The following is a 27,250-nucleotide window of genomic DNA, read 5'->3' as shown; positions in this document are numbered from 1 at the left end:
GCTGACCATCCATTGTTCAGGAATTCTGCAAGTTGATTGTTCAACACATTCAGTACTTAAAACTATCAAATAATATGAACTCGCAATTTAAAAATGCATTAGACCAGATGCAGTGGCCCACGTCTAACACATTGGAAGCCTGAGGCAGGAAGATCACTTGAGCCCAGGAGTTCAAGCCCAGCTTAGGCAAAAAAGGAAGACCCTGTCTCCACAAAAAATGATAAAATTAGCTAGGCATGGTGGTGTGTGCATCCAATCCTAGCCACTCAGGAGGCTGACGTGGGAGGATCCCTTGAGCCATCTGTTCAAGGCTCCAATGAGCTATGATAGTGCCACTGCACTCCAGCCTGGGTGACAGAGCCAGACCCTATCTCAGAAATAAACATATTTCATATATTAATAAATTTATAATAAATGTATATTTATATACACATTTATGTATTGTAATTATATATTTAGACATAAATACATATTTCTTGCTTTATTTATTTATTTATTTATTTTGAGACGGAGTTTAACCCTTGTCACCCAGGCTGGAGTGCAATGACGCAATCTAGGCTCACTGTAACCTCCACCTCTGGGGTTCAAGTGATTTTCCTGCCTCAGTCTCCTGAGTAGCTGGGATTACAGGCACGCACCACCACACCTGGCTAATTTTTGTATCTTTAGTAGAGATGGGGTTTCTCCATGTTCTCAGGCTAGTCTCAAACTCCTGACCTCAGGTGATCTGCCTATCTCGGCCTCCCAAATTGCTGGAACGACAGGTGTAAGCCACTGTGCTCAGTCTATATGATATATTTATATATTATAATTATGTATATTAATTTTATATAATTATATATAATATAAAAACTTCCTTGCCTTCTCTTGTTTCTACCTACAGTCAGTCCCATGACTTCAAATACTGTCTACATGTAATAATTATAAATGTATATTATATATACACATATATATATATATATTTTTGAGACGGAGTCTCGCCCTGTCGCCAGGCTGGAGTCCAATGGTGCAGTCTCAGATCACTGTAACCTCTGACTCCCGGGTTCAAGCGATTCTCCTGCCTCAGCCTCCCAAGTAGCTGGGCTTATAGGCACCCACTACCACGTCCAGGTAATTTTTGTATTTTTAGTAGAGACAGGGTTTTGCCATGTTGGCTAGGTTGGTTTTGAACTCTTGACCTTAATTGATCTCCCTCCTCGGCCTCCTAAAGTGCTGGGAATACAGGCGTGGGCCACCTTGGCCAAAATATTTTTCTGTTTCCAAGCATTTTACATGAGAGGAAAGTGGAGAATAAATCATCTGACACTCTACTGTAAAAGAAATATTTGTGCCTCCCTTCTTTTCATCTTTCCTAAGTGTACATATTACCAAAATGTCTTTAGGTTGAGGTTCCTCCGTGAAAACTTTACAGGGTGTTGTGTCCTCAGCCACCCTCCTGTCTTTCCCTAGTCCTGGAATTTTAAAACTGTCTGGGGATGACCCAGGATACCCACAGTGGCCATGTCTATTGGAGGGTCTAGTGACTATCAGCCCCGGGGTCATCTCATCGCCAAGGACAGCCTGAGGTAGGGGGTAGAGTCGCTCAGGGGAGCAGCTGGATGCTCTTGGCCTTAGAGGAATCTCTTGGTATAGTTTTCTCTAAAATGGTGACCCCTTAGGATTATTAAAATTTTAGGACATTAAAATGAATGGACAATTCAACGTAATGTCATTAAAGTTAGGTCATTAAAACTGTTCCTCCAGCCAGAGCTTTTATTCCTTGGAGACACAATGATGATCTGCCAATGGGATACTGATATTGAGAGGAAAAGGTAGAAATGATTTCTGCTCTCTAGATTGTCTCAGACTTGTGAAGATAGAAAAACTGTCCCAAAGGACAAGGAAAACCCACCCCAGAGAGGATGTGCAAGAACCTGAACATTAAAATGCACTGAAGGCGCACAGGAGGACAAAGAGCAGTGCCAGTGCCTCCTGGGTGATCACTGAGCACTTTACTGAACAGGATGGGTGTCCCGAGGGACAGAATGGCCTGCCGTGACACTTACAAAGGTCTGTGTTGGAGTCAGCACTGCCTCTCCCTGAGTTTGTTACCTTGAAAAGGCTTGTCTGCTTATTTGTGTTCCAGTTTTTCATTGGCTGTAAGATACATTTTATCAGTACAGCTTGAAAGATAAACATACTATTTCCAAAGAGGCAAGGTAAAATGGTGTATTTTATTTGCTAAAAATTCATATTTATTTCTTCCCCAGAGTGAGTGTAGTAAGTTTTAAAGGTGTGTTCTTTTTAAGGGTAATTTCAAATGGAATTGTAGGACTTAGCTTTATCAACGTTACTGGTGAAATAAAAGTGTGATAGATAAATTGATGATTTACAAAGATTCACCAAAATGTCAGTTTCCTTCTTGTAGCATGGTGAAGAATTTATGACAGTGGACACATCTGTATCCTCTTATCTGGATATTCGAGGGTTTTGTTTTGTTTTGTTTTGTTTTGTTTTGTTTTTGGAGACACTGTCTTGCTCTGTAGCCCGGCTGAAGTGCAGTGGCGCCATCTCTGCTTACTGCAACTGCCGCCTCCCGGGTTCAAGTGATTCTCCTATGTCAGCTTCCCGAGTAACTGGGATTATAGGCACCCACTACCACACCCAGCTAATTTTTGTATTTTTAGTAAACAGGGGGTTTTAGGCCTGACACAGTGGCTCAGGTCTGTAATCCCAGCCCTTTGGGAGACCAAGGTAGGCCGATCATGAGGTCAGGAGTTCCAGAGCAGCCTGACCAACATGGTGAAACCCTGTCTCTACAAAATATACAAAAAAATTAGCTGAGCCTGGTGGCAGGCACCTGTAATCCCAGCTACTTGGGAGGCTGAGGCAAGAGAATTGCTTGAATCCGGGAGGTGGAGGTTGCAGTGAGCCAAGATCTTGCCATTGCACCCCAGCCCAAGCGACAATGGGAGACTCCGTCGCAAAAAACCAAACAAACAAACAAACAAACAAACAACAGAAAGACAGGGTTTTGATAAGTTGGCCAGGCTGATCTCAACCTCCTGACCTCAGGTGATCGCCCTCCTCAGCCTCCCAAGCTGCTGGGATTACAGGCATGAGCCACCATGCCCTGCCCATTGTATTTTCTTTTTATTCCCTAAATTTTAATATGTTTGAGTTTGTCTGTTCCTTCATCACTTTTTTCTTACATAAAAGAAATTCTGCCTAATCCTTCATAAAAAAAATCTTCCTGTAACTTCTGAAAGTGTTCTGGTTTTATCTCTCATATTTGAATGTATAATAAGTTGATTATGGCTCACGGAATAGAGAAGAATGCAATGCATTTTCCCAAGTAGATGCCAGCCTGGTTTGCCTCATATTTTAAAGTGCATGTGATTTCTTTTTCTATTCTACAGTGCCTACTCTATCATTCCTCAACTCTCCATATAAATGCTGGGTCATTAAGACTTTCTTTTCCCTTGGTCTGCTTGCTCATCTCTCTGCTAATACTGTGCTGTCCTGAATATTTTCGTCTGAAAATCTTAGAAGTATGTTAGACAAGCCATCACTCTTTTTTTAGATGACTAAAAATCATTAGACATTTGTCATTTTTACTACGTATGAAAAAGTACTTTTTCTTGCCTAAAAACAACCTGATTTGGGAATTTATGTGATTTCATAGGAATAGCATCTGGAAGTGATGACATTAATGTCATTTTAAAAAACGTGTGTCGTATTTCCTCTTATTCTTTTCTGCCTTCACATTGTGCAATAGAAATTTTTTAAATTGTTCTATTAGTATTGTCAAATATCAATTATTGGTTTTATTTACTACTCAATTAAATTTAATGAGCCTACTCTGTCTTGGTGTAATCACATGGAATGGGCTCAACTCCCCAGTTAACAAGTGACAGCATGTGTAAAATATTGTCTACCAGGGAAACTCATTGAACACTTAGTGTTCAGACAGTGTTTTGGTGTCTGGTTCCCAAAGCACCACTGCAGTGACACAAAATAATAGACGTTCAGCAGAAAAAGTTTTGGCAAATACATTGCATAAGCCATTTACATGCAGTGAGTCATTCTTATTAGGGTTGGTGGAATCCCTTTCAAAATGTAAGTTACTAATACAAAGATGGAACTTTGCGAGCAGACGTTTTTAAGAATAAGTAGTCTCAGGACTGATAATATTAACTCCCTTATGCACATCAGGTAGGACTTTATTATGACAGATACTAGAATTGTACAAAGTGAAGTTAAAAGGTAACTCCTAGCAGCACATCTTACTCCCTGGATTCTCTAATAAGATGGGTGTTTCTACTTTGCTGTTGCCTTTTTGAATAGTTCGATTCTAGCATTCGTACTGCTGTGTGGGAGGGAGTATGTGTGAACAGAGTAAGAGTTCTGACAATCAAGGCACAAAATAAATGCTTGGAAATTTTAGAATCATGTAAACAGCTTATGGATTGAGTACAGATTCCCAGTGCTGTCAGTCTCACCCATCCTTCTATCCACATGTGTGGAATGTTCTAGGACTCCATGGCTTTTGAGGATGTGGCTGTGAACTGTACCCAGGAGGAATGGGCTTTGCTAGATTCTTCTCAGAAGAATCTCTGCAGAGAAGTGATGCAGGAAACCTGCAGGAACCTGGTTTCTGTAGCTGAGAATGACAAAACATTTCACTTAATTACAGAACTATTTCCCTATCATCAGTGCTATTTGTGATTTGGAATGGCGCAAGGGAATGATTTGGTGAAGAAATCAGGCATGGGCACTGTGTACAATGAACATTAAATCTAGTAATGTTTCTATAGTTTGTAAAAATTCATGATAATTTTGTGGGTCTGTATTTTAGGAAACAAACGAAAAGACCAGAATATTGAAGATCACTTCGAAAAACCTTGGAAAGCTATAAGATAATTTGCACGGAGAAGAGGAAATAAAGTCCTCTGAAGGAATCTTAGCTTGTCATGAACTTAAAAGCAAGCGATCAAAACAAATGAGAGTCACTTGAAATTTATTTCTTTTTAGAAAAATTTCACCCAAAATGCAATGTACTTCAGTGTAGCAGTCAGTGTTTGGAAAACAGTTTACTTGAAAATAGTACTACAAAACTGTGTGCATGAATGTTACTAATTTGGACATAGCCATGCAGGTGGTAACTGTGTTTTCAGTAGTAACCCATTTACTTTCCAATAATTCAGTCATGGCAAAAAAAAAAAAAAAAAAAAAAAAAGCATTTTCCTTGGTATTGGTAGCAGTGTAAGTCCAACACCTATTAGTAAGTAGAAAGTTATTAAACCAAGCAATAATTATGTGCTTTACATTTTTTTTACAGAAATCATATGATACAGAGACTGTGTGAAAACAAAGACGGTAGTCAGTATGGACAGTTGTCAGCCAAATTCCAATGCTTGATCTGAATGAGAACATTTCTGCTGGATTAAAACAATGTGAATGAAGTATTTGTGGAAAAGTCTTTGTACGTCATTCCCTCCTTAACAGGCACATCTTAGCTCACTCAGGATACAAACCATATGGAGAGAAGCAATATAAATGTGAACAGTGTGGGAAACTCTTCGTTTCTGTTCCAGGTGTTAGAAGACACAAGATAATGCACAGTGGAAATCTAATTATAAATGTACGATATGTGGGAAAGCTTTTTATTTTCTCAATTCATTTGAAAGACATCAGAGAACTCACACAGGAGAAAAACCCTATAAATGTAAACAATGTGGTAAAGCGTTCACTGTTTCCGGTTCTTGTCTAATACATGAACGAACTCACACTAGAGAGAAACCCTACGAATGTAAGGAATGTGGAAAAACATTCTGATTTTCTTGTTCTTTTAAGACGCGTGAAAGGACTCACACAGGAGAAAGACCCTATAAATGTACCAAATGTGATAAAGCCTTCAGCTGTTCCACTTCCCTTCGTGACCATGGAAGCATTCATACTGGAGAGAGACCTTATGAATGTAAACAATGTGGCAAAGCCTTTAGTCATTTGAGTTCCCTTTGTAACCATAGAAGCACTCATACGGGAGAGAAAGCCTATGAATGTAAACAATGTGACCAAGCCTTCAGTCGTCCCAGTTCCCTTCACCTCCATGAAAGAATTCATACTGGAGAAAAACTCTATGAATGTAAGAGATGCGGTAAAGCCTACATTCGTTCCAGTCAGTTTACTCGCCATGAAAGAAGTCATGATATAGAGGCTGGGTGTAGTGACTCAGCCTATAATCCCAGCACTTTGGGAGGCCAAGGAGTGTGTATTGCTTGAGCCCAGGAGTTCATAACCAGCCCGGATTAAAACAGCGTGAAACAACCTGGGCATCAAGGTGAAACCCTGTCTCTAGAAAAAATAAAATAATGCCGGGCACGGTGGCTAACACCAGTTACTCGGGAGACTGAGGCAGGAGAATGGCGTGAACCTGGGAGGCAGAGCTTGCAGTGAGCCGAGATCGCACCAGTGCACACCAGCTTGGGCGACAGAGCAAGACTCCGTCTCAAAACAAATAAATAAAAATAATTAGCTGGGCATGGTGGCACATTTCAGTTGTCTTAGTTCTTTTTCAAGGACATAAAAAGCAATGGGGGGTTGGGGGAAAGCCCTGTGCATGCGGATCACGAGGTCAGGAGATCGAAACCATCCTGGCCAACATGGTGAAACCTCGTCTCTACTAAAAATACAAAAAGCAGCTGCGTGTGGTAGCATATGGTTGTAATCCCAGCTACTCAGGAGGCTGAGGCAGGAGAATCACTTGAACTCAGGAGGCGGAGGTTTCAGTGAGCCGAGACTGTGCCACTGCACTCCAGCCTGGCGACAGAGTGAGAATCCATCTCAAAATAAACAAACAAATAAATAAAGCCCCTTGAATGTAAGAAATGTGGTAAAACATTTACTCTTTCCCATTCCCTCATAAACATGAAAAGGCTCACACTGCAGAGGAACCTTAAGAATGTAGGAAATGTGGCCAAGCCTTCAGATTTTCCTGTTTTTGAAGATTTGGGAGGCCTCAGACTGGAGAAAAGCCTTTTGAATCTAAATTTGTGGTAAGGCCTTCAGTTGTGTTAGGTCCATATGAAGACATCAGCTCATTCCTGAGAAAAACCCTATGAATGTCCAGAATGTGGGAATGTTTCATTTCTCTCATACCCACTCAAGGACCTATGAAAATGCACACTGTAGCTGGCTGGACCTTGTAAATACAAGAACGTACACAGGATTAAGACTCTAATAGTTTAGAAACTGCAAGAATATTTTCAGTTTTCACATTTAATTGAAACGTCATGTGAAAACTCCCACAGGAAAGAAGTTCTATAAGTGAAGCTTTTCTAATTTGGAAAGCCTGATGCAAATTAGTTATCGAGTAGTGCTTGAAAAAATGTATGAAATGTTACACAAGTTACAAGTATATTGTTTTTCCCGTGGCTCATTCTTAAAGAGTCTTGAGTATGTATTTCACCTTGTTTTGCAGGGAACCCTTGAGGTGAGAGTTCTGTAAATGCTCTTTAAGCAGTAGTACTTGAGTTTCATAGATAATGATATTGTTTGTTGGTAGAATTCTTGTCTATTGATTTGATAATGTGCTGGATTCATGGTTGAATTTTGATGTTTTTCTAACATGGAGGTAAGTTTAATTTTTTTCTTTCATTATTAACTTTTTTTGAGATGGAGTCTCACTCTGTTGCCCAGGTTGGAGTACAGTGGTGCGATCTCAGCTCACTGCAACCTCCACCTCCTGGGTTTAAGCGATTCTCCTGTCTCAGCCTCCTGAGTACCTGGGACTACAAGCGCCCACCACTACGTCCAGCTAATTCTTTGTATTTTTAGTGGAGACAGGGTTTCGCCATGTTGGCTAGGCTTGTCTTGAACTCCTGACCTCATGATTTGCCCTCCTCGGCCACCCAACATGCTGGGATTACAGGCATGAGCCACCACACCTGGCCAGGTAAGTTTCATTTGTATGTATTGCCCTGTGATTAATGGACCAGTGAATAATGATTGGCAATTGTTGGGATAGCCTTACTAGCCTCATTTGGAAAATTTTGATTATCCCTTGTTCATTATACACATTCCACCTTTCCTTGTTAAAGGAAAAACTACTCTTGATGTAAAGATGTTTATTTTTTGCTAATAATGAGTTGGTATTAATTCCTAAGTACATAAAGTTTACCATAGAGTATCATCTCGTGAGTTCTTTGCATCTGTTGCCCTTTATTCTTTATTATTTCTGTCTGTTATTTGGATCGTTCACTTTGAATGAAGGAGAGTGGACTGTCATAGGACGATACATTGTAACCAATCTGAGGGAGGAAGCATTCAGTCTCTCAGTCACATATGATAACATTGGGCTTTTCATCGATGCCTTTGGTATTGTAGTAGATCGTATTACACCATTATGGTATGATGGTTTATATATTGTATTTTAGAGTATTACAGTCTTACCTGTCAGTGTCTCATGATTCAGTTCCCTACCAGCCAACAGACAAACCAATCACATACTCCTGTAGGAACAAAGGAACATCTTCGGCCGGGCGTGGTGGCTCACGGCAGTAATCCCAGCACTTAGGGAGACTGAGGCGAGTGAATCACGAGGTCAGGAGATTGAGACCATCCTGGCTAAAACGGTGAAACCCCGTCGCTACTAAAAATACAAAAAATTAGCCACGTGTGGTGGTGCGTGCCTGTAGTCCCAGTTTCTAGGGAGGCTGAGGCAGGAGAAGGGCAAGAACCCGGGAGACAGAGCTTGCAGTGAGCCGAGATCACACCACTGCACTCCAGCAAGGGTGATAGAGCGAGATTCTGTCTCAAAAAAAAAAAAAAAAAAAAAAGGAAAATCCTCACTTTTTTAATGTGATACCACTCTCTGCTCCCAAGTTAATCCCTGTTTGGGGCTGTGGGAACTTACACCATCCTTCTATATGTAATTAATAACTGATGTCTGGTTTTTCTGTTTAGTAAGAGATGTTATGTGTTTAACGGTGCCAGTAAAAGTAGGGCGCAAATTCCTTCCTCACCAGTGGGGTGCATGAGACGGTATTGAAACAATTGACAACACAAATGGAATGGACCAGCCCTCATGAAGGACACCTGCTCAACTTGACCTACCTGCTGTTGGCTGATGGTTCCATAACACATCAGCAGTCACCTGAGTCAGAACCGTGAGCTGATGATGGGCCTTCCGTTTGGTCTGCACAGCGTTTTGTTTTCTTCAGGTGTTGTCATCTTCTCCCACACTAAAACGCTCTCATCTCCTGGACACGAATGTTTAATTGCACCCCAGCATGACATTTGGCCTGTGCTTAGCAGGCAGTTTTGAGGTCCTGGCTTATTAATGCACAGAAGCACAGCACATAAGCCGACACTTATGTCCTAATTAGCAAGAATCAGGCTGTATCTCTGTAGTCCCTGCATCTACTCTGGTCACCATCTCTGTATGCTAAGAGCAGCCATGTGAACATTATTAATTATTGTACACTCCAAGACAATAGTTATTATGTAGGCAGAAGTAGTGGCCTTGATTGTTTCTTGTGCTGCTTCTCCCCTTGCCGCTGTCCCATACACCCTCCTGATGAGGAGTACATCCATGGTGCCTCATGGTTCAGTCACTGATGAGTAATGAAAATGGGAAGAAAGAGTTTGATATTAGCCCCTATCGAAGCATATGAAGAAGCATCTCAGCTGCTTGCATTGAAAAATTCCTAGCCAATGTGTGGGCTTTTCTTATCACTGCTGCTTATCAGCATGTCAAAAGTCGAATCTTCGGACTGAAAGTCTTGCCGGCCTTAGACATAATGGCCTTACTGCATGTGGAGCTAACCCTAGGAAGATGGAGTGACAGTCTCTGGAGGATTAGGTGGTCTCCTCCAATGTGGCTTGATGGGCTCCTGAACTCTTTCCTGTAACTATACAGAGAGTCTACACTGCCAGCGATCGTGTGCCTCAACTCTGTAGATGTAGAAATTCAAAATATTCAAAATATTCCGAAACAGTTTCCATTGAAAGGAAAGAGAAAAGCAGTCAGGTGCCATGCTCTGGTCAAGAGAACTAGTAGATGACTCACAAGAACACTCTGTTGTTACTGTCTGTGCTTCTTTCACAGCAAATATTCTGATCCTTCAGTTTGAAGGGTGCAGGGCCATTTTGCTCCCTTTCCTACTGGTAATTCTCAAGATAACTGTATGATATGCTGGGAAGGCAATATCCTGATAATCAGGTGACATTAACCAGAACAGCTCAGGCTCTATTAGAGTCCCTGCTCGAAACAGAACGGCCTTTAACGCTTGTGTCCAGCAACCACATCGTGGGAGAAAACCCAAGGTGGGCTGCTTGCTGGGGTCCCTCAGTTGTAGTGCAAGTGAAGGGTTTACAGTCAAAACTCCATCCATCTTCTCTGGGTAGCCTTCCTGATCTTGTGGTAGTGGTTCATATTGAATCCTAGGCTTCTGTTGTCTTTTGTTTGCTATTTGTAAGTAATAAATTCACTTCATGGAATTTATGTATGAATGTGTTTGGTCTCACTGTACTCAGAAAAGTTGGTAGCCATTGCACAGTGAACCCGCTTCATAATTAGTGAAAACACCTATGCCCCCCTTGTGCGACAGGAAGAAGGTTAATTCAGCCAAACATAAACTTCATGTTCATAAAACCCTGTAGCACAATTATTACCATGTGGGAGGCCTTTAACAATGGTGATGCTGATTGGAAGAACTCTGAAGGAAGAAATTTATACAAATGGGTTGGGTACGCAGGAGTCCCTCCTAACTTAAAGCAACCCTTACTCCCCTCCATTTAAAAAGAGTGGAGAGGCCAGGCACAGTGGCTCAGGCCTGTAATCCGATCACTCTGGGAGGCCGAGGTGGGCAGATCACAAGGTCAGGGGTTCAAGACCAGCCTGACCAACATGGGGAAGCCACATCTCTACTAAAAATACAAAAATTAGCCAGGCGTGGTGGTGGTCACCTGTAATCCCAGCTACTTGGGAGGCTGAGGCAGGAGAATTGCTTGAACCTGGGAGGCGGAGATTTAAGTGAGTCAAGACCATGCCACTGCACTCCAGCCTGGGTTACAGGGCAAGACTCCGTCTCAGGAAAAAAAAAAAAAAAAAAAAAAAAAAAAGGGGTGGATAAGAACTGAAACAGGTTTAAAATTTCACCTAATTGGAAATGCAAAGTTTACAAAAATAATATTTAAAGTAAAAGGTTAAGTGAGTGCTCACTGAATTTTATGCCTCCACAAAGTAGGTTGTGAATTAACTTCCACATCTGCTGAAAGCCACCAAAGTTGGGCAGCCTCCGTGTCTGAAATTCACATGTGGCTCAAATAAGAATTATACCTGGGGATACCCCAAAGTTTAAATATGGTATCCCCTGTGATATTATGAAGAATTACTGTGCATAAAACAGGTTGTCTTCCTTTAACTCTGAAAATCATATTATCTTGCCTAAATTATCCAAAACGCATCACTCTGCGGTATCCTATAGTGGACATAGGTTTCCTGACCAGTGAGCACTAAAAGTAAGTGTGTGCAACTCACCTATGTTCTTATCAAAATGGAAATCCCCGAATCCCACCAGTTAGAATAACATGACAGAATATCAGATTTTTGGAATATATAGGTTTTCTGTAAGGTTATTAGGTATTGATTCCATTTTTAAAATAGATATCAATATATTCAGATTACCTATTTCTCCTATGTTTTAGTATTAATAGATTGTGTCTTTTAATTCATCCAGTTGGTCTAAGTTACCAAGTTTGTGACTTATGGAAATTGTAATATTCTTTATTATTTTATCATCCATGGGCTCTCTAATGTAAAGGCCTCTTTTAATTCTTCTATTATTAGGTTGGTGTCAAAGTAATTGTGGTTTTGGACCATGAATTTTAAATTTTTATAACTAGGCTGCAACACATCTTTATTAATCAAAATAGAATCCATTGCAAAGGACTGGGCACAGTGGCTTACGCCTGTAATCCCAGCACTTTGGGAGGCTGCGGCAGGTGAATCAGGATGTCAGGAGTTTGAGACCAGCCTGACCAACATGGTGAAATACCATCTCTACTAAAAGTATAAAAAGTAGCCGGGTGTGGTGGCATGTGCCTGTAATCCCAGCTACTCAAGAGGCTGAGGCAGGAGAATCTCTTGAACCCAGGAGGCGGAGGGTAGAGTGAGCCGAGATTGCACCTTTGCACTCTGGCCTAGGCGACAGAGTGAGACTGTCTTAAAAAAAAAAAAAGAAAAGAAAAGAAACCATTACATTGAACACATTTTTGCCAATAAGAAATAAACTTGTTTATTCCATGCTTTCAGGGTTCGACGAACTCCTGGAAAGCATTTTCCGCATCCTGCTGGATGTGTAAGTGTTTTCCCTGCAAAAAGTTGTCAAGATGCTTAAAGAAGTGGTAGTTGGTTGGCGAGAGTTCAGGTGAATATGGCAGATGAGACAAAACCTCATAGCCCAGTTTATTCAACTTTTGAAGTCCTGGTTGTATGACATGTGGTCAGGCGTTGTGGAGAACTGGGCCCTTCCTGTTGACCAGTGCCAGCTCCAGGTGCTGCAGTTTTCCGTGCATCTCATCGAATGGCGTGGCATACTTCTCAGATGTAATGATTTCACCAGGATTCAAAAAGTGTAGTGGATCAGAAGACCGGCAGCTGACCACCAAACAGTGACCATGACCTTTTTTTTGGTACAAGTTTGACTTTGGGAAGTGGTTTGGAGCTTCTTCTCAGTCCAACCAGTGAGCTGGCTCTTGTATGAAATCCACTTTTTGTGGCATGTCACAATCTGATCAAGAAATGGTTCATTGTTGTTTCATAGAATAAGAGAAGATGACACTTCAAAAAGATGATTTTTAAAATATTTGGTCAGCTCATGAGGCACCCACTTATCAAGATTTTTCAGCTTTCCAATTGGCTTCAAATGCCAGATGACCATAGAATGGTCTACATTCAGTTCTTCACCAACTTCTCGTGTAACTGTAAGAGGATCGAATTCAGTGGTTGCTCTCAATTGGTTGTTATCAAATTCCGGCCCAGAGCCTCGGGCTGAGGCTGCCATGACCACCCTGTTGTCTTCCTTCTGGGGTCCCCAGGAAGCTCCCAGGACTGAATGATCCCCACAAAATACAGTGGCCAGGATGGGAGGGCTGGAGGTCAACTCCCCCCCGCCCCTACCACCACGACCAAGAGGCCCACATGGAGGTTGGCCCTGAGCTGTGGGTTCCTGTGGGACGCAGGCTCCCATGGAAACTTCAGGGGATGAGCATGGGTCCTCCTGGCTGACAGAGCCTAGTGGGCACTGGGTGTGTGGGGCCTGTGTAGGTAGATTGGACAGCACTGGGCCTAGCCAGGGAACCGGGGACTGGTGTGGCCAAAGTGGGCAGCAATATGTTGCCAGAACCAAAACTACAGTGCAACCAGCCCAGCTGGTAGGGAGAAGGAGGCCTGCCTAGCAGGACCATCCACCCCTGTCCTGGCCCCAAGCCCAGTCTGCCTGCCTGTACTGGACATTACCTGATCCAGGAGGCCTGGGCATGATGGTCAGGTGGTGTGTCCCTGGGTTCCAGGCCTTGGTGGTCCCTTGGGAGCTGAGCATCCTCTGGGCAGGAGGAGGGCCCGAGGTCCACTGTTTGCATCTGCCCCTGGGGGTGTGCCCCCACCCCAGCTTCTCAGCGCACACAGGGACATGGCCAGGACTCCTCACCTGCTCTGTGGCTCCAGCTCTGAAGAGCTCACTGGGTGACTCTGACAGCTTCCTCCCTAAAACTTGGGTCCTCATCTGTGGGAATGGGGTGTCCCAGGCTCCCTGCAGGCAGGAACCCACCCCCAGCTCCTCTGGTGGGCCCTCCTGGGCTTTTTTACCTACTGGCTTGTGAGACCCGGTTGGCCAAACTTGGTGTCCTATTTTTATTTTGGCCTTTTTCTTAGTGTGTGTTTTCTGTAACTACTGCTGTGTAGATCTTCTATATGAGTTTTAGGTAGAGAATCTTGCCCACCCAGAGGTTCCGCACCCCAGAGGTTCCGCACCCCAGAGGTTCCGCACCCCAGAGGTTCCACACCCCAGAGGTTCCGCACCCCAGAGAGCCTCCACTTCAACCCCCCGGGCTGGTCCTGCCTGTGCTCCGCTTTGTGTGAATGTTGAGTGTGATGGATCCACACGGCTGCTTGACCCTGCGTCTCCTTCCTTCTTGTTGCCGAGGCCAGTTCTGTTCTCTCTTTCTCCACCTGAGCTGCACTTGAAGCCAAGTTGAAGGATGAGAAGTGGTTGCTAAGAAGGACCCTCCTGCAGTGAATCCGCTGTGAGGAGGCTGCGCTGGCCCAGCCTGTCATTTCCTTCTCTAAGTTCATTCCAGAGGTCGGCCAGGGGCAGCCTATCCCTGCCTGCTCTTGTGGCCTGTGAATCAAGAACGGATTTTACATTTCCAAAAGGTTGAACAAATAAAAAACTAACACTTCATGACACTGAGAAGCTTCTATGTCCATAAGTAAAGTTTGATTGGGGGTGCAGTCATGTCCATCTCTTCACAGGCCACCTGCAGAAGGCTGCTGTCATGCAGCCATGGCAGAGTTGCATCCTAGAGGCAAAGATCAGTTGGCAAAGCTGAAAATACTGACTCCTGGCTCTTTAGGGAAACAGTTTCCAGTCCCTGGTTTAAGGGCTGTGTGGCAGAACCCCAGGATCTTGGTCAGCTTGTTCCTCACTCAGCGCCTGCTGTGGCCTTTGCTAGTATGTCTGTAAAGTTTGCGTACTATGGTGCCTGTCATGGGGCGTTGAGCTCTGTCGTGCTAGATTTCAGGGTATCTGACTCATGGTCATCTGTCTCACCAACAGAGACCCTGTGGCCAGATTCAAACTAGCAGGAACAGTTGGTCTTTGGCAGCAGGGATACCTTCGAGCTGAGCTGCCACCCACCCTGAGGTGGTCCCATGACACCCACTGTCTCAGTCAAGGTTGGGGCAGAACTGGTGTCCTGAAGTGCCCTGCGATGTGGATCATAATAGCCAGGGGGTAGAGGGGGTTGCTATTACTCCCCATATCGCGGGGAGTGTCTCACGCCCTGCGATGTGGATCGTAATAGCCAATTACTCCCCCCTGCAATGTGTGTCCATTATTAGCAGTGTCTTTTGTTCAGGATATTAGGAGCAATCTCCCATGTTGTGTGTAAACAGCCTGCGATCGGAGAACGAATACCATCCTCTGCACCTCCGGATATTAGGAACCATATCACACAATGGGTGTACACTTTTTGGGACATTTGGGTTAATTTCATCCTGTGTTTCCCTGAATACTCGGAGAAATATCACAGGGTGGCTGTACACCCACTACTCTCTTGGCAGGAACATCATATTTTACCTACTGGAAATTAGGAGCAATATCACAGACTGGGTGTCAAGCCACTGTCATATTGGAAGTAATATGCTCTCCTCCACAAGTTATGAGGAACAATATCACAGGGGGATGTGTACCTTCTCCAGTAGTGGGAGTAGTATCATCATCTCTTCCTTTAGATGACAAGAACAATATCACAGGGTGGGTGTACAATCCGTGTGTTTTTGGAAGCAATGTCATTCTCTCTTCTCCTAGGTTTTACGACTCATATCACAGGTGGGGTGTACACCTCTTGTTATATTGGATGGAATCTCACCCTCTTTCCACATGTATCTTTAGAACAATATCCCATGGGGGCTGTCCATCCCTTCAATATTGGTACTAATACCATCTTCTCCTTTCCTGGATATGAGAAGCAATATCACAGGAGGGGTGTACACCCCTTGCAATATTGGTAGTAATGTCACCAATCCCCTGTGGTTATTAAGGAAAAAATCCCAGGGTGGCTGTACGGTTCCTACTTCATTGGGAGTAATATCACCCTCTCACCCCCTGGATAAGAGGAACCATATCACTGAAGAGGTGTCCACCCCCTTCGATATTGTCAGCCATGTCATCTTCTTCCCGCCTGGATATTAGGAATGATACCCTGGGGTTGGGGGCGGTGTACACCCACTGCAATATCGAAAGTAAAATCAGCCTCTTTCCCGCTAGATATTAGGAACTACATCACAGGTGTGTGTGCACCTTCTGGGATATTGGGAGTACTATCAGCCTCCATGCCACTGCGTATTAGGAGCAATATACAGGGGACAGGGTGGTTTCACCCCCTGCGATATTGAGAGCAATATTCTTCTCTTTCCCCTGTACATTAGGAACTACATCACAGGGGTCTGTACGCCTTCTGTGATATTGGGATTAATGTTATCCTCTCCCCCACTGAATGTCAAAAACAGTATCACAGAAGGGTGTACACCGCTGCGATATGGCCAGTAACATCATCGTCTCTATCTTTGGATACTAGGAACAACATCTAAGAGGGTGTGTATACTCCCCTGCGATATTGGGCATAATGTTATCCTCTCTTCCCCTGGATATTAGAAACGATATCCCTGGCGGACAGAGGTGGAGTACATTAAGAACAATATCACCGGGTGAATGTACACCCCCTGCGATGTTGGGTGTAGTGTCATCCTCTCTTGCCTAGGATATTAAAAACAATTACACAGGAGGGGTGTACAGCCACAGCCCCTGCGTTATTGGGAGTAATAACATCTTCTCCCCCTCTCGATATAAGGAACAATATCCCAAGGTGGATGTACATCCCCTGCGATATTGGGTGTAATGTCATCGTCTCCCAAAGTGGATATTGAACATAGTGTCACAGGGGGTTGTACATCTTCTTCGATATTGGGAGTAATATCATCTTCTCCCCTCAGGATCGTAAGCAAAATATCGAAGGGGTTTTACAACTCGTGCGATATGGGCAGTAATATCATCCTCTCCCCACCTAGATGTTAGGAACTATATTACAGGCGGTAGTACACTTCTTGTGATATTGGGAGTCATATCAACCTCTCCCACTCAGGATACAAGGAACAAAATGACCGAAGGGATGGACACCCACTGCGATAGTTTCAATAATGTCATCCTCTACCCCCTGACTATTAGAAATAATATCATAGAGAGATGTACATTTTCTTCGATATTGGGAGTAATATCATCCTCTCCCCGTCGGATATCAGGAACAAGTCTGTTAATTATTAATATTAATAAATATAATAAAAATTGATAGCAATCATCAATATTAATAATCACAATAAAGATAGTATAAATTAATACTGGTAAAAAATGTTAACGATTAGTATAACAATTAATCATAATATCACTATTAATAAAATAATGATATCAGCAATTAATGTTACTTAAATCAATACTAAGTGATGTTGGTAATAAAATAATTATTAATATTAAGAACTAATAATATTGTTAAATGACATTAATATTACTAATTATTTTCAAGAGTACATAATCATATATTTAAAATAATTATCCATAGTTAATAATGGTATCCTATTAATTGTGTCATTGATAATTATCAAAATCGACCATAGATGTTTAATAATTAATCCTATTATTACTCCTAATACCGCAGGGGGTGTACACCTACCTGTGATGTGTTCCTAATATCCAGGGACGGAGAGCATGATTTTAATTTTAATATCGCAGTAGGTGTGCACTCACCCTGTGCAGTGATGCTAATATCTAGGGGGTAGAGTATGACATGACTCCCAACATAGCAATGAATAGACAGCCACCCAGTGATATGGCTCCTAATATTCACGGAAGAAGCGTATAATATCTCTCCCAATATCGCAGGGAGGGTACAACTCATCTGTGATATGGTTCCTAGTATCCAGAGGGGGAGAGGATGATAATAATTCCAGTATCGCAGGCTGTGTTCACCTGCCCTGTGATATTGTTATTTATATCATAGAAGGGAGAGGATGATATTACTCCCCGTAGAGCAGGAGGCATACACCCAGTCTGGGATATTGTTCCTAATATCCATCGGGGGGAGAGGCTAATATTACTTCCAATATGACAGGGGGTATACATCCACCCTGTGATACTCTTCTTAATATTCCTAGGCCGAGAGGTTGATATTACTCCCAGTATCACAGACACTGTACATCCCCGTGTGATATTCCTCCTGATATCCGGAACAGGAGAAGATGGTTTTAATCCCCATATCGAAGGAGGTGAACACCCACTCTGTGATATCTTTCCTAATATGCAGGGGGAGAGAGGATAATATTATTCCCAATATTGCAGAAGATGTGCACATGCCCCCGTGATATTGTCCTTAATAATCCAAGGCACAGAAGATAATGTTACTCCCAATATTGCAGAAAGTGTACACCCCCACAGTGATGTTGTTTCCATGATCCAGGAGGGAAGAGGATGATATTACTTTCAATATCGCAGGGTGTGTACACGCCCCCGGTGATACTGTTCCCAATTTCCACCCAGGAGAGGATGATACTACTCCGAATATCGCAGGGATTAAAAACACGGGGGTGTACAGTGTCTGTGATACTAGGAGTAATATCAACCTCTCAGCCTTGGAATATAAACAATATCACAGGGTGGATGTACACCCCCTGCCACGTTGGGAGTAATATCCTCTCCCTTTGAAGACATTAATAACAATGTCACAGGGCCGGTGAACACAGCCTATGACACTGGAATTATTATCATCCTCTCCTCCTCTGGATATTAGAAATCATAACACAGAAGACCTGTACCCTCCCTGCGATATTGGGACTAATATCATACTCATCTTCCGTGAATATAAGGAGCCATATCACCGGGTGGCTGTCTATTCATTGCTATGTTGGGAGTCATGTCATACTCTACCACACTGGATATTAGGATTTGTGTCACAGGGTGAGTGTGCGCTTATTGCGATATTAAAACTAAAACCATGCTCTCCCTCCCTGGATATTAGGAATGACATCACAGGTAGGTGTACACACCCTGCGGTATTAGGAGTAATAATATGATTAATTATTAAACACTAATGACCAATTTTAATAATTATCGATGACACTATTAATCTGGGAAGTAAACTCCCAGATTTGGGATGTACTTCAGAGGTAGAATATTCATCCCGTCTTCTTTCCAGATGCCTGAGCACAGGGCCTTTCCGTGCTTCTCCCCCGATCCTAAGAGTAGCTGAGGTCGAGACTCACTGAAAGCTCTAGGTAAAGATATCCCACCATGCACAGGCTATCTCCGTTCTCTGACCTGGGAACAACTCTGACCAGGATTGCACATCTAGAAGGCCTGGGAACTGAGTGGGATTTTCTGAGCAACGCCAAATGGCTGCTCCCTTTCCACCGCCGTTGAGGGTCGTTACCTTGGTTATCCAGATCACCTAGAAACTATCAGTATCCAGAATCAACAAGATCAACTCTCTGCTCCTCTGACAGCAGAAGGAGCATGACCAAAATGAACCAAAGAGCATGGCAGGAAACGATGTGACCGGAAAGCTCAGAGAATGGCCACAGGGGGATGTAAGCAGGCGTTCCCACCTGAATCATGAATAATTAATGAAGCGCAAATCCAGGGGAAATCGAGTTTCAGCAGGTGCAACTCATCCAACAGGAGATGGCCAGAGGGCCAACAAGATTCAGCAACTGACAGTCGGGTGTAGTGTCAAGTGGGACGCGACTGGTTCCAAAGCTCTAGAAGACCATGGGGCCACTTGGACCAAGTGAGAAAATGCCCCCAGTGTGCTGGTTCACCATTCCGACTCCTGCCTGTCTCTTCCCGTCCAGGGAACTTGGACCCTAACTCGTGCAGGTGCAGATGACGAAGGGCAGAATGAGGGGACATGGCACCCAAGTTCCCCGACAAGAGAGTTCCACAGAAAGTCCGCTGGATCTTCGCAAATCCAGAGAAATGGCAACAGGACCCAAGGAAATAGAGCCCCACCGGTGTCCTGGAGACTCTTCAGGCATAATGCCTGGAGCCGCAGGATGAGCTGAAAAAGGAGCCAGGCACCGAAGGACAAAGAGGTGTTGACTTTCTTCATCTGGGTTTCCCAGTGCAGTCCAATTCACGGTGGTTTCCAAGGGCTTCCTGGAGGAGAAAACACGTGAGGGTGTGGTCAGGGTTTTCTGATGACGCACTTACTGTGGGGAAGAAGGAGAAGCTCTGAAGATGGATAACGACCGAGATTGCATGTCAAGGTGCACCTCCTTGATGACACTGAGGTCTACGTTGAAATAGAGTAAATATGGTCCAATTACACTGTGTCTATTTTAGCACCTTGTTTAAAAAAAAAAAAAGAGATGTAAAACCAGACAGGGGTACATGCACCAGTGCTACATACCTGACGGGAAACATCTATTCTTCAAAGCTTGCAGCTGTACAGGTAGGTTTTAGAATGTCTGTCCATAGTGAACATCGTCTTAGAGTGGGCTGGGCAAATAGACCTTTCCAGGTCATGTAATTGGATTAAGTTGATTAGGTTAGGGTCCGTTTCGCGTCAGGGGTCCAGAGGCACTATAAAAGGCAACCTGGAAAGCAAAGGTCCCTCTCTGCCCCTTCCTCCGGCTTCCTGAAGGCTGCACCGCTTCCAGCAGGGCTGCTCCAGCACCTGCCCATCTGAGCGCCAGTGCACCTGTCCATCTGAGCGCCAGCCGAGGAAAGAAAGTAGACCTGTAATTTCAGGTTAGTTTCCCTGAACGACTGGTTGTTTCACGTAATCCCTGAGGGGTTGGGGGAAAAGAGACAAAGGAAAGTGAAAGAAACAGATCACACTGGGGCTCGCTGATGCGGTAGGATGTGTTCTCCTTACCCGTAATTCTTGGAACAGAAAGCGAGAAAACATTTCCATCTCCGTGCCTGGGAGAAGAGCCAGATGGAAATGCAAAAAGAAATTTACTCCAGCATGCTGAATTGGTGGGTAAATGGAAAAAGAGCTTTGGAAAAGGGGTGGTTTGCCCTTTAGCCATGTAAGAAATTCATATGCCACTTGTTCAGCGTTTGTTTAGATGAATTCGTATGGCGTGTGTAAAATACCAGAAAAATAAATAAAGAGGGGCTGGAGCTAAAGCCAAAAAGACAGAGCAGGAAAGACCATCACCTGCTAGTGTGGTAGAGAGGGAGATAACTTCTCTCGATGAATTTGTGTTTGGAAGTTGCCTAATGAAACGGCAAGAGTAGCCATTTGAGTTCTGATAGGAAGCATCCCTTATCCCTGACTTCAAGCAGACCTGCCAAGGGGTGACATCGGCCATGCCCTGTAGCTTCTATTCTTTTGTCCCTCAGGGGAGAGAGAATCATTGTGTCTTCTACTGGAGTGAGTGGTGATAGACCTAAGTCCAGTCTCCAGAATCAGTTGTTTGGTTGGGATTGAAATCTCAACTCCAACTCCGCATACCTAGGCCGTGGGCCATGTGGCAGGTGAAGTTTACTCTTGGACCAGGTAGTCACAGCAGAGGAACACACAATATCTGAGGATGCACACACCACATTGTGATCCACAGATTTGACCGACGGGTGGTGAGGTCTCCTCATGACCACACCGTCATGGAATTAGCTGAGGGTTTCTTGTGGGTGTGTGAATATCCAATGTGCCTAACCATCGCTTTGTGTGTGTTTGTGCGTGATTCAGGTGATCCAACCATCAACCCCTGAAAAAGGCGGCCATAAAACGCCCAGGAGATGAAGATGATGGCACGTCATGACCCCAAAAGTGGGGTAAACAGACTCGTGAGAGCCCAGACACTCCAGAAGCAGCAGAGGGCCCCAGTTGGGCCAAGGGCTCCCCCACCCGATGAAGAAGATCCCAGGGTATGTCTAGCCCTGGAATCTTTTGGGTATCGAGGGGGGAGGAGGGGGCGAGTGTCACACGGTCCTCAGAGACTGGGTTGGTTTCCAAAGAGTTCTGCCAGCACCACCCGGGTTGCTTTTCCCATCCAAGGTGGGCCTGGCTTGGGACCTCCTCCGCGGTCCGACAGGTCCCTGGAGAGACTCTTGGGAGCAACTTCCCTTTCCACTCAGAATCTTGTGTAGCCAGGTTGGGCTGTGTTGTGGACATCGGGTTCACGATCATCCCCGCTGGAACCCTGAGTCCTTCCTTTGAGAGTTCCTCCCTCACATGGGCTTTGGGAGGGAACATCATAACCGAACCCTCCCGCCACTTAAGGGCCCCCATGCCGGTGTCCCCGCTTTGGAATCCTCACTCAGTTCTGAATTCACAATCCGTCTCAATGTTGACATTGGATCACTGCCTGTGGCTTCAGCTCATTCACTGACATCACTTCCTTTCCACCCACAGGTCAAGTGCAAAAACTGCGGGGTCTTTGGCCACACGGCCAGAAGTACCAGGTGCCCCATGAAGTGCTGGAACGGAGCCCTGGTTCCCCAGACCTTTGGGAGAAAGGAAGGGAAGGAAAACCGGAAACCATGGAAGCCCCAGGTTCGAAGGAACCCTGGGCCCTTGAACAAGGAAAAGGGAGAGAAGGAAGCCAGACCAAGGTGAGCAGTGGGAGGGGTTTTCACCACCCTTAGGGTACTGCCACCTAAGGACACAGTGTCTCTGCACCCGCACACCGTGTGCCTTTCCGTCTCTGGGACAGGGAAGGAACGCTGCAGAGAAACAGACCGGGTTCCCCATCCGGGAGCTCCTTTGGCTCTGGGAGATTCATGGACGGTGGAGAGGCGGGGGCGCTTCGTGCAGGTTCTCCATGACAGGGGGAAAAGCAACGGAATGCAAATGACAGTCCTTACTTGGGAAGCCTAGAGGGCCACCAGCAGGATGGGAAGGTTGGCACATGAGGGAAGGTGCAGAGGCGGAAAGGGCACAAAAGTTCCATTTATGTATCACAAAACACAGAACGGGACTGGGCCCCAGACAGGCTTCTCCCTGTCTCCTGGGGAGAACCAGGGGGCAGGGCCTGAACTTTTTCTCTTCTGCAGGCAACAAGACCTGTAGAGGAAGGCTCTCCTCCAGATCTTTTCCGGGACACCTCCGGAGAAGCTGCCGCCAAATCGAAAAGAATCCATGGAATCTTGTGATTATCTGAGGGTGAGTGTCACCCTGGGCCGCTGGTCTTTTTCTCCTCTAGGTCACCCTGGTTGATTTCCTTTCAGGTTCCCGTGTGTGTGAGGGGATCGGGGAACCCTTCTTCCCTGCCTTCTTGGGGTCAGGGACTCCACGATCCTTCCAGGTCCATTTGATTCCAGATGAAGGCATCTGAAGATGCCGTATTTCCTGCTGCTTTCTTTCTGTGCAATGATGGCAAGCCTGCCAACAACATCTTCCTAGCGGCGTGAGGAAATTAGTCCCTCTGGGGCGCCAAACATGGAAGAGGCTCACCCCAGGAACATGCATGTTTTCAGAAAAGACGTCCTGGGAACCCTTGAGCCACCGACCTGCCTTCAGATGGACATTAGTCCGTCCCACTTCATGGAAGGCTGAGTGGAGGCGCTTTGATCCAGTGAATGCCCAAGACACAGTCTTTAGAAAAATGGTATTCTCAGATCATAGCTCGAGAGTGCATTTTTCATGGGTCTTGTCCCGATCAGCACTCACCTTGAGGATCTGTCCCTACTTCCAAGGACCGCCTGTCCATACCGTATTAAGAATTTCCTGCTGTGTGCACCTTGTCTTTGAATGTGATTGATTTCCATGTTGGCTCGATGCCGAGGAACCTCTAACGTGTGTGGTCTCCTTTCTTTCAGGTTGCAAGCAGGCCAATTCCGGTCCACACAATTAATAAGAGGCCACGCGTGGACACTGCCCTCACTGATGGCTCAGCTACCAAAATGTCTGACACGGTATCCGTCTTGGCTTCACTGTCTCCCCTCAGAAAAGCCAGTCCGAGCTCCTCGTCAAGTCTCCGACCAAAGGAACGACAGACAGGGGCTGTGGCCGACATCCCTCAGCCTGGAGTCAGGCAGCAGGGCCCGGAGCCTCTCGTCGTGGTGAAGCCGACACACAGCAGGCCTCAGGGTGGCAGTCGAGAAGTTCCCCAGGCTGCCTCCAAGCCCCACGGCCTGATCCGGGTCATCAGCCCCCAGGCACAAGACAATCGTGCTGCGGTGACCTCACAGCCCTGCCCACCAGCCGACACACACAGCTTGGGCCTCGGCTCCAATCTCAGTTTCAGGCCAGGAGCCAAGAGAGCTGCCCAGGCTCTGACTCAGGCTTGCCTGAACTTCCCCAAGAAACCGAGAATGGGTTCTTTCCAGATGCCCGAAAATGCCATCCAGGGAGGTGAGCTGGGGGCCCCGGAGACTCTCCAACCTCTGCCAGCTGCAACCGAACTCAGACCAAGTCCGTCGCCCCAGATGAGCAGGGGGACACCCGCCCAGGTGCCCAGCAGCGACCGGCAGCCTCCGCACAGCAGACCTTGCCTGCCTACTGCCCAGGCCTGCACCATGTCCCATCACCCAGCGGCCAGCCACGATGGGGCCCAGCCTCTCAGAATGCTCTTCCGGAGACTGGAAAACGGATGGTGGAGCTCCAGCCTCCTGACAGCTCCCTCGTTTCTCTCTCCTGAGAAGCCGGGAGCCTTCCTCGTTCACAGCCGTCATGTCTCAGAGAAGTCTGAGGCTCCCTGTGTTCCTGTCCCCCTGAGTGTCCTCTATGAGGACCTTCAGGTTTCCTCCTCCTCAGAGGACAGCGATTCTGACCTGGAGTGAGACTACAGATGGCCGGGGCTCCATTGCATCCAGTTCCCGTGATTTGGAGGGGTCTGTGGGACTGAGGAGCACAGAGCAGAGAGCAGACTGTGTGTGGTGATTCCCAAGCTCCCCAGCTGTGGTGCTTCTGGGGATGTTGGAGCCCAGGCCAGGCAGGGACCACATGCAGAGACTCTGCCTCATCGAATTCTTGTGAGGGACATTGTAGTTCACAGGGCGCTCCGGAAACCCACCACCAGAAGCTTCTGTGCCAGTGATTCGTTGCCTCAGAAACTGGTTGATGGTGACGCGTGGGAGTCAGACTTCCGCTGTGATGTCAGTAGGAAACTGGGGAATGACTGTGCATTTGCTCTCTAGATGACTGAATCAGGGAACAGTTAGGGAACCCTGAGAGATGCAGGCCTTCAGCTGCGCCCCGCCCTGACAGCAGTGTTTTGGACGCTGTGAAGCGTTCTGCGCAAAGCGTTCTTGGGGTGTTTCCCCAGCCTCGAAAATTGGGCTCTGGAATGCCATTGGAAATAGGTGTGTTTAATTTGTTTTGAAGTGAATAAAATTCTCAAAAAGATGACGTACTCTCTTTTGACTTTCATTCCGTGTTTGTGTGTAACTGATTTTCCAAGGGCTTGAAAATTTCTTGACTGGTCAGCAATCCAAGTCATTTTGTCTCTGAAACAGAGTTGATTGAGGGGACCGCAGGTCTTCGCAGGACCTGTGACTTCTTAAGCATCCACAGGCGCAAGAGAACCTCAGCCCCACTCTACCAACACGCACCTAGTCAAATTCCGCCAAGTGAATCTCACGCACGCTAACACGTGGGGAGTGTTGCTTACACCACGAGTCCCCATTTGGCTCACGGTGATGCCACATATGGGGTTTCACACGTATGTGTTGCACCGTAGTCCACTTTACAGTGGTAGAATAAATGTATTGGCTTTCTGTCGGTTTGTTGGAGGCAAAAACCTGTGATGTTGTTGGTTTTTGGTGGGAGAGTTTCACTTTCGAAAAGAAAATACTCTGAAAATGGAGGTTGTCCTAGACTGTATTTCAAGGTGAGTCTACTTGATGCCAGTGAAGCATATTTTGGCATATAATACATATGGTTATATTATATTTTGTCTATATTACCTCATTTAAAAAAACCATTTTGTGAAAAATGTCAGAGTTAGATATACCAATGTTCAATTTCTGATCACGTGTCCAGAAGCACTGTAAAATGCAGCCTAGAATGCAAAATTCCCAGCCACTTCTTTGTTGAACTCTCTGCAGAGCGGCATTGCATTCAGGAGTTTTCAAGGTGCACTAGTGTGGCATGAGCTGGTCTCTGGCTTCCTGTGGAAGTTAGAATCCTGCAGATTGTTTAGGGGTGGTATCTGCTTGTCCCATCTTTCCAGGTCATCATTAACCTTTCCTTGGCACCCACGTGGACTCAGAACTTACCTAGAGTCACAGGCAGGTCTGGGAAGCTGGCCTTGAGCCTTTGTGCAGTCCATGATGGTTCCATGCCTCTGATCTGCTGGGGCACATTCTGCAGAGGGATGGGCTGGCATAAGCTGTCCCTGCCTTTCTGAAAATCACGGAGATTCCTGGTACCTGAAGCCACACAGAAATATCTGTGGAGTTTCAGGCAGGACAAGGATGCCATTCACAGGCTCCTGTTCTTCCACTTAATGGCAGCAAGAGTGATTCCTGGGTTTCCTAATTGACTTCAAAACAATTTTGGTGACTTTGTTTTGTCAATGACCACTCCTGTTTCTGTGGCATCCAGTTCTCCTGTAAGGTTTTTGGGGATTATGTGGAAACTCGTGCATTTTTCCAGAGCCTTACTTCATCCTGGATGCTCTCAGGCATGCACAAGCACATCCCTGCCTTGGTGGCATCTTGGAGCATTGCAGGAGACCCCTTAGGTCTAGGAGGCACTAGGAGGTCCATCAGGAATTGGGAGGGCATGTGTCTGCCCATCTGTAGCATGAAATTCTATTCACCTTCAGAATGCAGATTCTTCCTGAACTAATAAATTATCTTCATCTTGGTGTAAGTAGCCACAAAAGAAAAATTCATATTAACTCCATGAATAAAAATAACTGAAAATCAACAATGAAGTTAATAACGACAATGTTAATTATTATAATATTGATAGTAATAATAAAACAAAGGCATTAGAGATTAGAGATTCCCTTAAGTGAAGGACAATGTGAAGATATAGGGATACATGAGTTGTTTGGACTCAGAGTCCAATGAAACATGTTCCTCAAAGGCAAAGACAAGAAACATAAGGAAAATACAAAGTTCATGGATGACCTCCTGGGCTACCTTGGAACTCATGTGGGAACACTGCAGGCAAAGTGTACCTCGTCTTGGGACTGCCCACCACCCAGCCCCCACTCACCTTCATGAGGTAGGACAGCAGGATAACGGGGAAGGAGTTCATGCAAGGGATGCAAGACTTGTGTCACACCTGATTCAAAGAAGCACTGCTTATGACAGATGTTTATCTCCTAACACTGTGGCACCTCTAACTGCCTGGCTGCATGTCTGCCACCTGTTCTTCTTAGGTCACAGAAGGGACAGACATTACTGTCCACCCATCTGCATACAGAGCCATTGGAGGACGTTATCCTTCTTGCTTCCTCTTTGAAAAAGGGCAACATACATGGCAGATGCCATTCTCTGTCTCTTTGGAAAACTTTACCAGCACATTTAAGGTTTTC

General features: G+C 45.3%; 1 protein-coding gene and 1 pseudogene across 1 annotated transcript; both read left to right on the top strand.

Annotated features, from left to right (window-relative positions):
• The first annotated feature begins 1,500 nt into the window (after window positions 1-1,500).
• LOC140711143 (uncharacterized) lies at window positions 1,501-8,825 on the top strand (annotated as a pseudogene).
• An 11,395-nt stretch (window positions 8,826-20,220) lies between these two features.
• On the top strand, window positions 20,221-25,430 carry LOC103215310 (protein FAM90A5). The gene is given in 4 exon segments (XM_037987087.2): window positions 20,221-21,686; window positions 22,174-22,373; window positions 22,815-22,923; window positions 23,580-25,430. Coding segments are annotated over 4 exon segments (1,401 nt in total). The 5' UTR covers window positions 20,221-21,557; the 3' UTR covers window positions 24,543-25,430.
• Window positions 25,431-27,250: the final 1,820 nt, after the last annotated feature.

Source organism: Chlorocebus sabaeus, unplaced genomic scaffold (genome assembly GCF_047675955.1).
Source record: "Chlorocebus sabaeus isolate Y175 unplaced genomic scaffold, mChlSab1.0.hap1 unalloc_scaffold_219, whole genome shotgun sequence".
Lineage (NCBI taxonomy): Eukaryota > Metazoa > Chordata > Mammalia > Primates > Cercopithecidae > Chlorocebus > Chlorocebus sabaeus.
Note: the sequence above shows the minus strand (reverse complement) of the source record. Positions and strands in the feature narration are given on the sequence as shown.